Source organism: Macaca nemestrina, chromosome 7, assembly GCF_043159975.1.
Source record: "Macaca nemestrina isolate mMacNem1 chromosome 7, mMacNem.hap1, whole genome shotgun sequence".
Taxonomy (NCBI): Eukaryota; Metazoa; Chordata; class Mammalia; order Primates; family Cercopithecidae; genus Macaca; species Macaca nemestrina.
This window is the reverse complement of record NC_092131.1, coordinates 132,804,708-132,814,568: the sequence shown is the minus strand read 5'-3', so window position 1 is coordinate 132,814,568 and position 9,861 is coordinate 132,804,708. Positions and strand designations below refer to the sequence as shown.

Sequence of the window (9,861 nt, the reverse complement as noted above, 5' to 3'; positions counted from 1 at the left end):
TGACCCAATTCAACTCGGAGAGGCCTAAGGCCCTAGTTAGAGCAAGGCGGAGGCCCTAGGACCACCATGAGACCTCATAAAGCTTTGGCCACCCCAAGCCCATAAACCTGTTTCCTTTGCCTCCCAGCACCATGAGTGCCGAGGAGGATGCCAGGTGGCTCCGGTGGGTGACTCAGCAGTTTAAGACCATTGCGGGAGAAGATGGGGAGATCAGCTTGCAAGAATTCAAATCAGCTCTGCATGTGAAAGAGGCAAGTGTTGGACCAAGGCGGAAGCCCTGCATTTATTGTTATGTGCTCTGGTTCTCAGGGCATAGCCCTTACAAGGAGGGAAAGGGAGCTCCCTGGGGTTCCTGAGGTCTCCACCTTGTAGCAGGGCTGGCGGGATGTTTCTGGCACCCTCCCATTCCTCTTAGAAGCCATAGCCTCCTGGGTCTTCGAAACAACACATGAAGTTGGAAGTCAGTAGCTTGTCAAATCTTAAGCATTATGATTAACCTCACAATTTCCACTAGGCTTATGGGCAGAGCGGATGCTCTGACTTAAGCTTCCTCTCAAGATAAGCTTGTCAATGGTCTATACCCATTAAAGCCCTGTCTGCCATGGCACACTGTTCCCAGTCCTCCAGGCTCCACAGCTACCCTGCCCACTCCACACAGCCTGCATGTCCTGACACACAGGAGACACCAGCAGAGAAGAGAGGACTGAGCCTAAAACGCCAGCCTCTCCCAGCTGTCCTCGGGACTGGCATTGAATAGTGGCCTGGTCCTTGACAGGGACTAGCCGATGAGCATCTGAATGCCCTGCTTGAATCAGAAGGACCCTCCCCTGCTGGTCCTGGGGATACTACTCAGAACTCTAACGCCACGCCTCCTCCCACAGCAAATATGAAAAAGGAAAAAATCCCATTCTGCCTAATGAGATAATCTCATCCAAATGGGAGGGTGTAAAACATCTTAAGACAAAGAGCATTCCGAATGGTAGAGACTGATAAAAGTACTACCCAGGGATTCTGGGATGAAGAAGAAAGCCAAGGCAAGGTTGTCAGTCCACAGCAGCCTTCGGCCTATACCTCATACTTGTGAGCCCCTCATGGTTTTATTAAGTCAGACACTAGAGCTCCACAGGGTCCTCTCCCTGCCTTCAGGGGAGCATCCCAGGACACAGCATCTTTGGGACACCCATCCAAGCCTGTCTTCTTAATTTCTGTGCTCCCAGGGTCTAACACCAGGCCTGGCAGGCAGAGGCTACACAGCACAAGACTGCTCAGTGAATGAATGAGGGAACTGGTGATTCAGAACAAGCTTTGGCTGGGCGTGGTAGCTCATGCCTGTAATCCCAGCACTTTGGGAGGCCGAGGTGGGTGGATCACGAGGTCAGGAGATCGAGACCATCCTGGCTAACACGGTGAAACCCCGTCTCTACTAAAAAATACAAAAAATTAGGCAGGTGTGGTGGCGGGCGCCTGTAGTCCCAGCTACTTGGGAGGCTGAGGCAGGAGAATGGCGTGAACCCAGGAGGCGGAGCTTGCAGTGAGCCAATATGGCACCACTGCACTCCAGCCTGGGTGACAGAGCGAGACTCTGTCTCAAAAAAAAAAAAAAAAAAAAAAAAGAACAAGCCTTAAGTATAAAATGTAGGCAGCCTTAAGAACAAGCAAAAGAAAGGACTCAGACCTTCCAGTGAAATCTGTAAGTCCTTCCCAGATTCACTCATCCCTTGCACTCACCCCAAGTGGGGTGAGACAGGGCTGGAAGGAGCCCGCAGGAGGACCCTCTGTCTGACCCTTTCCCATGTTGGTTAAGGGGCCACCCAGAGGCTGAGATTTAAAGGCTGGTGGGGGTGATTGTATGTAGGGGGCAAAGAGCCCACACAAATTACAAAGCCCAGTGCCTGAAGGGAGCCTGAAGCCCAAATCAAGCCCATCCTTACTGCAGGGATCGGAACAGGTCTTCCACTAGAGCGGATCACGATGGGTGTTCAGGCATCTGAGTCCTGCCTGAACACCACCACCCCATGGTGCAGCCCCCACCACCACCCCAGACACAGGGAGATAGTGAACGAATTCAAAGCCCAGGCCCTGCGGCCACAGTTGTGCTGTCTTCCACCCTTCTCGCCCACAGTCCTTCTTTGCAGAGCGATTCTTTGCCCTATTTGACTCCGATAGAAGTGGCACCATCACCCTCCAGGAGCTGCAGGAGGCACTGGCCCTGCTCATCCACGGCAGCCCCATGGACAAACTCAAATTCCTCTTCCAGGTGTATGACATCGATGGTAAGGGCCCTTCCTGGGTGTGGGCTGCGGTGGGGAGAGCAGTGGGGGCCTCAGTGAGAACTGGCCATTTCACCTTGGCAGGCCTGGAGGTGCCATCCCGGCCTCCTGAGCCCAGCCTGGGACTGGTTTCTCCAGGTGAGGCTGACACTTCATTCCCTCTCATCTCTCCCCCAGTCCTCAGTCTCTCTGTCTGATCCCTGCCTCCCTTTCTGGGGCAGTGGGGAGAAAAGGGGGGCTCTGGCACAGGAGACAAATGCCTTCTATTCAACTTACAAGAGGCCAGAACCTTCTTTTGTTCTTTTCTATGTTTGAAAAAAAAAAAAAATCTGTTGTTTTTTCCTTTTCATCACAGTATAAGCTCACTCTGAACATTGGAGACAATACAGAGTGGTATAAGAAAGAACACAAAAATCACCTGTAACATTTTGCTATATTGCCTTCTAACTGGTTGCACATACACACCCCACACACCTTTTTTTTAACAAAATGGGATTATACTATACATACTGCCTTTCTTCACTTACAAAAATGAACATTTTGAAATGTAAAAATATATTGCTTTACAGTATCGTTTTTTATCGTGGTAAAATATACATAATGTAAAATTTGCCATCTTAACCATTTTTAAGTATACAGATCAGTGGCATTAAATACATTCACATTCCTGTACAACCATCACCACCCTCCATCTCCATAACCTTTTCATCCTTCCATTGAAACTCTGTGCCCACTGAATACTGATTCCCCATTCCTCCTCCCCTAGTCCCTGGCAACCACCATTCTATTCATACATTCTGTCTCCAAGAATCTGACTTCTCTAGGCACCTCATCTAAGTGGGATTATACAATATTTGTCATTTTGTATCTGGCTTATGTCACTTAGTATGGTATCTTCAAGCTTCATCCGTGTCATAGCATGTGACAGAATTTTATTCCTTTATAAGGCTGAATAATATTCCATTGTAGGTATATGCCATATTTTGTTTATCCATTCACTAATTAGTGGACATTTGGGCTGTTTCTACCTATTAACTATCGTGATTAATGCTGCTATGAACATTGGTGCACAAATATCTCTTTGAGTTCCTGCTTTCAATTCTTCAAGGGGAATTGCTTGATGACATGGTAATTCTATTTTTAAGTTTTTAAGGAACTGCTTTACTGTTTTCCACAATGGCTGCATTATTTTACATTCCTACCAGTAATGTACAGGTGGTCCAAGTTCTCCACATTCTTGCTAACACTTATTTTCTGCATTTTGTTTTTTTTTCTGAGATGGAGTCTCACTTTGTCGCCCAGGCTGGAGAGCAATGGCGTGATTTCAGCTCATTGCGGCTTCCACCTCCCAGGTTCAAGTGATTCTCCAGCCTCAGTCTCCTGAGTAGCTGGGACTACAGGCGCCTGCCACCATGCCCACTAATTTTTGTATTTTTCATAGAAATAGGGTTTCACCATGTTGGCCAGGCTAGTCTCTATCTCCTGGCCTCAAGTGATCCACCGCCTTGGCCTCCCAAAGTGCTGAGATTACAGGCGTGAGCCACTGTGCTTGGCCTTCTATTCTGCTTTTTGATAATAGCCATCCTAATGGGTGTGAAGTGGTAACTCACTGTAATAGTGTCATTTTTAGTGGCTGCATTATACTCCACTATATGTATAATGCATCATCGTGTAGTATTTAAGACTCTAAGTACAAGCTACCTAAGTTCAAATCTCAGTTCCATCACTTATTATATGATCTTAGACAAGCTGCTTAACTTCTCTGTACCTCAATTTATTTATCAAATAGGAATTATGATAATAATATTTCATACTCATGGGGTTGAGAGGAAGGTTAAGTAAGTTAACTTATGCACAATGGGGAGCCATCAAAGAGTGTTGAGCAAGGGATTCCCAGGGATGGACCTGCCTTCTGAAAAGCTTTTCTTCAGCAATGTTCACTTTGCTGCCCTGATGCAGGAGGGCAGGAAACAGGTAGCTGGCTTCTGTCACCCAGGGATGGGATATTCTTAGAGTCAGTAGAATGAAAGGTTAGAGGGAGAAGGAAGGAGAATGTGTACTTGAGAATTACTGTGAAGGAGGACCCTGGATTTGAAATTGGCCAACAGAGAGATTAAAGCAGATAGAAGAGGCCATGAAGGGGCCAGGGGGAGACTGGTCCTCTGGATGAGTCCAGAAACCTGCTGCCATCGTGGCTCTTCACTAGGAGAGCAGAACAGGAGGTGTGACTGGAGAGTGGTATAATATACTCTAATAGATTTTGCATCGTAATGTGATTACGGACTTTGGCTTGGGTCGAAGTCACAACACTAATGAGAATTTCCATGTATATGCAATTTCCGTCTTCCAGATACTGCATTAGGTGTTTTACCATCATCTAGTTTGCTTGAACCAGTTCTGAGAGGGAGAAATGATTGCTCTCATTTTAGAGATGAGCAAAGTGAGGTCCACTACCGCAGAGGACTTAGAGTCCACTATTGCACAGTTAAGGAGGGGCAGGAGCAGGATGCCACACTGGGTGTGTCCACATCCAAAGCAGGCCAAGAGATCATTAATCACGGGCTCTGCTGCTCAGGAAGAATAAAATAAAAGTGGCATCTCTGTTGGTAGATTTGGCTTGCTTATCCCATCACTTTCAACCGCCCATGTTTACATAAGGCCACACCGCTGGACTAGAATGCCTAGCTGTGGCCCCTCTCAAGACAACATGATAAACAGAGCATTTGCTCCAAGCTGAACAAGGCACACTCCCTCAGCACTAACCCACATACAGTGTGCCTTTGGATAATTGAGGCTGTGGGCACACAGCCCCTTATAGATTAAGTAAGCAGGTGCATTTTCTGGGCAGATGGTCTTGGAAGTTGAGTAGTACTTCGGAAGCTACAGATTCTGGAGACAGGCATCCACTGAAGCCAAAGATTCTCCACCCGTGGGGAGGCGTCCATTGCTCTTGAGCTAGGCAGTCGGGAACCATGGAAGGTTTCTGAGCTGAAGGTGGCATTTGGTCCTTCAGTTGCATGGTCTATACCCTCAAGGAGAGCTGATGGGCAGAAAGCTGGAGGTGGGTAAACAGAAGAGGCCCACCACTTCTTGCAGTGTGTGCATGGCAGGGGGCGTCTGCAGGTACAGCGTCGGGTGCTGGGGCAGGCTCCCACCGGCTTCATCCCCACTCGGGACAGGCAGTGGCTCCATTGACCCGGATGAGCTGCGTACTGTGCTGCAGTCGTGCCTGCGCGAGAGCGCCATCTCGCTGCCCGACGAGAAGCTGGACCAGCTGACGCTGGCGCTCTTCGAATCGGCCGACACGGACGGCAATGGGGCCATCACCTTCGAGGAGCTCCGGGACGAGCTGCAGCGCTTCCCCGGAGTCATGGAGAACCTGACCATCAGGTACGGCCGGGTCTCGGGGATTGGCACTGTCCGCGGCAGCGTTAGACTCCTGGTCGGAAGTGTGGCAGAAACTCACCGCGGTTCGGCCCCGCCCCGCCCCGCCCCGCCCCGCCCCTCCACTCCCCAGTTTAATCCACTCTTGATTGTCCTGCAGGGCAGCTATCTTCATTGCTTCCACTTCCTGTAGTGTCTGCAGAATCAACTCACGGTATGAGGCACCTACTGTGTGCTGACCACTTTTGCATATACCAGTGCATTTTATAGCAATACTCATTTTAAAAAGGAAGTTACTTCGCCTGAAGTAAGTTGCCTAGGATCACACAAATAATTAACAAAGGTAGTTATTTATGCAACAAATGTTTAAGCAACTTCTATGCCCCCGGCACTGTTCTGAATAATGCAGTGAATGAGGTCTGCACCCTGCTGGGACTCCGTTCCAGGCGGAGAGACAGGTCATTCACACCAATAAACAAACACATAAACTAGAGAAGCACGAAATTAATAAGTGCTGTGGAGAAAATAAGAGTGTAACAACAAGACCCGTCTGTCCGAATCCAGGCTCTGAATAGAGCCGGTTTTGTAGCTCATTCTTCCTGTGTATTAACTTTTTTTTTTTTTCCCCCTGAGACTGAGTCTCACTCTGTTGCCCAGGCTGGAGTGCAGTGGCATGATCTCAGCTCACTGCAACCTCCGCCTCCCGGGTTCAAGCGATTCTCCTGCCTCAGCCTCCCGAGTAGCTGGGATTACAGGCGCCAGCCACCACGCCCGGCTAGTTTTTATATTTTTAGTAGAGACGGGGTTTCGCCATGTTGGCCAGGCTGGTCTCGAACTCCTGACCTCAGGTGATCCGCCCGCCTTGGGTTCCCAAAGTGTTGGGATTACAGACGTGAGCCCCCGCACTGGGCACCTGCGTGTTAACTTTCTTGGGGCTTACTTACCAAAACATATCTCAGATTCTTCCATCCTTTTCGATTGCCTCTTTTAAAATTGGAAAGTAAAGAGAAGTAATAAAAATAGCCACGGTTGTGGCATTAGGCAGACCGGAGTCCCCTTTCAACTCCACGGAGCTGTGCGACTGTGACCAAGCCACTTGACCTCTCTGATTCCTGGTGTGAAGAAAGCCGGCCTGCTTGCCAGACTTGGTCGGCCACAGCTGGAGGGGGTCTTTAAGTTTAGACATGGGTGGTCCCCGCCCCACCGCTCCCCTCTGAGCGGAGCCCGCCTCTCTCTCTCTCGCAGCGCTTCCAGCTGGCTGATGGCCCCCGCCCCCCACCCACGCCCGCACCGGCCGCGCCAGCTGACCCGCGCCTACTGGCACAACCACCGCAGTCAGCTGTTCTGCCTGGCCGCCTATGCAGGCCTCCACGTGCTGCTCTTCGCGCTGGCGGCCGGCGCGCACCGTCACCTCGGCGCCAGCGTCATGGTGGCCAAGGGCTGCGGCCAGTGCCTCAACTTCGACTGCAGCTTCATCGCGGTAGGCTCTGCCAGCATACAGTGCTCTGAAAATGTTAGGAGCTGAAGTGGGCTCCTCCTAGACAGAGCGACCCACAGAGGACACCTGAAATGTCAGGGCATGGTGACACCTTAGAAATCAGCTGGGCAAACGCCCAGAGGTGGAGGATGCCGCCCAGAGAGGGACAGTACCTTGTCCACAGTCACACAGTTGGTAAATAATAACATAGGTGGCAATTTTGTGCACTATGTACCAGGCACGGTGCTGAGCAGGCTCCATTTGATCTTCACAACTCCCCTATGGTAGACCCCAGTGCAGGTCTGCCTTCAAGAAGAAATCCTGTAAGAAGCCTTGAATACCAGACTATGGAGTTGGAATGTGGTTCTCTGGCTCCTGGATGAGGTCTCTAAGAGGTGTTTTGTTTGTTTGTTTGTTTGTTTGTTTGTTTGTTTTGAGATGGAGCTTCGCTCTTGTCTCCCAGCTGCAATGGCACAATCTCAGCTCGCTGCAACCTCTGCCTCCCAGGTTCAAGTGATTCTCCTGCCTCAGCCTCCCCAGTAGCTGGGATTACAGGTGACTGCCGCTGCGCCCGGCTTATTTTTATATTTTTAGTAGAGATGGGGTTTCACCATTTTGGCCAGGCTGGTCTCGAACTCCTGACCTCAGGTGATCCGCCCTCCTCGGCCTCCCAAACTGCTGAGATTACAGGCATGAGCCACCACACTTGACCTCTATGAGTTTTTGATCACACAACTCCTACCATTAAAACAAAACATATGCTTATATGCATGCCCTATTATCATTGGCTAATAGACTAATGGCACAACGTAACTACAGGGGAAGATTAATCACTGATGAGCAGGGATGCCCATCTCTAGCTCAGATACGCTTCTGGATATCAGCTTTTCGTTCAAGTGGGTTTTATAGGTTTTATTTTAAATTTATTTTTATTATTTTTAATTGATAATTTTAATTTTTGTGGGCACATAGTAGTTGTAGATATTTATGGGGTACATGGGATGGTTTGATACGTGGGATGTTTTGATACATACGATGTGTAATAATCACATCTTGCAAAATGGGGTACCCATCCCTAGAGTGGGTTTTGTGTTAACAGCTCAACGAGCTGACAAAGACTTTATTCCAGGAGTGGGAGATGTGTGATTTGTTTTCTTGGTCATTTGCTCTTGCATTACTAGCACAACTGTTAATCTGTGGTTTCTCTGCTGGGAAACTTTTAAAGCTACTTGTCCTTCCTGTGAGGGGTAGTTAGCTTAGTTTTGGTAAAGTCAAATATTGTGCCCTACAAGTCCACATCCTTGGCAAACATAAATATACTGAAAGCAAATGAGTAATGAGAGAACCCTGGTCAACCACTCCGCATTTGCGAAAGTCTGGTCCTCCTGCAAGGCACCTTGAGAACTAACACGGCACGTGCCCATCTGACATATGGACTGAATGAGGACACCAAGTCAACAGATATATTTTATTTATTTGAGACAAGGTCTCTCTCTCTCACCCAGGCTGGAGTGCAGTAGAGTGGTCATAGGTTGCTGTAACCTCAAACGCCTGGGCTCAAGCAATCCTCCTGCCTCAGCCCCCTAAGTAGCTAGGATTACAGGTACGTGCCACTGTGCCCAGCTAATTAAACAATTTTTTTTTCTATAGAGACAGGGGTCTCACTGTGTTGCCCAGGCTGGTCTCAAACTCCTAGGCTCCAGTGATCCTACTGTCTCAGCCTTCCAAAGTGCTGGGATTAGTGGAGTGAGCCACTGTGCCTGGCCCATGTATTAAATATTAGTGAAAGTATAGATGTTTCTCATGTGTTTAGATAAAAATTAATACAAATAGACATTCTGTAACTTTCTCTTCCCACCGCAATTCTGGAGACCCTCCTCTAGCGGTCCCAGGTGTGAATCCAGGGAAGCAGCAAGGCATGGGGGCAGGGGAGTTTGGTGAGTGTCCTGTTCAGAAAGCACAGCTAGCTCAGGAGGATGCAGGGAGGTGGCTGGGAAAAGAGGACAAGACAGACAGAGAGTGAGGCAGGACTCTCTCCCACTCTGCCTGGCCAGGTGCTGATGCTCAGACGCTGCCTCACCTGGCTGCGGGCCACGTGGCTGGCTCAAGTCCTACCACTGGACCAGAACATCCAGTTCCACCAGCTTATGGGCTACGTGGTGGTGGGGCTGTCCCTCGTGCACACCGTGGCCCACATTGTGAACTTTGGTGAGTGATCTGTGGCAGAGTTGGGTCAGGGAGAAGCTTGAGCAGCTTCAAGCCCAGGATGTGGGACCCAGGACCTATGTGTGCTACCTGCACAGAGGGCAGAGAAGGGGTGCCTTGGATAAGCCAATGCTCTGGTCAAAAGTTTCTGCCTGTGCTAGTATCTGATGGTGCAGGGTGGGGATTCCAAAGGGAAGGTGGAGTGGGAAGAGCTGGTCTTGCGGTCACTCAACCTTTCCGAGCTTGTTTTCAGCGCTCCAGGCTCAGGCGGAGGCCAGCCCTTTCCAGTTCTGGGAGCTGCTGCTCACCACGCGGCCTGGCATCGGCTGGGTACACGGTTCGGCCTCCCCGACGGGTGTCGCTCTGCTGCTGCTCCTCCTCCTCATGTTCATCTGCTCCAGTTCCTGCGTCCGCAGAAGTGGCCACTTTGAGGTGCCGCAGTCCCTGCCCTTTTGCTTCCCCCAAGGCCAGGGTTCTACTTTCATTTCTTTCCGTGTCCCTTCTGATTTACTCCAGAGCCCAGGA

General features: G+C 49.7%; 1 protein-coding gene across 1 annotated transcript in view; it reads left to right on the top strand.

Annotated features, from left to right (window-relative positions):
- LOC105492989 (NADPH oxidase 5) overlaps positions 1–9,861 on the top strand; it is a 47,171-nt gene that overhangs the window by 10,443 nt on the left and 26,867 nt on the right. Inside the window, exons 2-7 of the mRNA XM_071101141.1 lie at positions 128–251; positions 2,123–2,273; positions 5,450–5,660; positions 6,900–7,134; positions 9,186–9,339; positions 9,590–9,768. Coding sequence (XP_070957242.1) covers positions 128–251; positions 2,123–2,273; positions 5,450–5,660; positions 6,900–7,134; positions 9,186–9,339; positions 9,590–9,768 — 1,054 coding nt within the window. The remainder of the gene's footprint in view (positions 1–127; positions 252–2,122; positions 2,274–5,449; positions 5,661–6,899; positions 7,135–9,185; positions 9,340–9,589; positions 9,769–9,861) is intronic.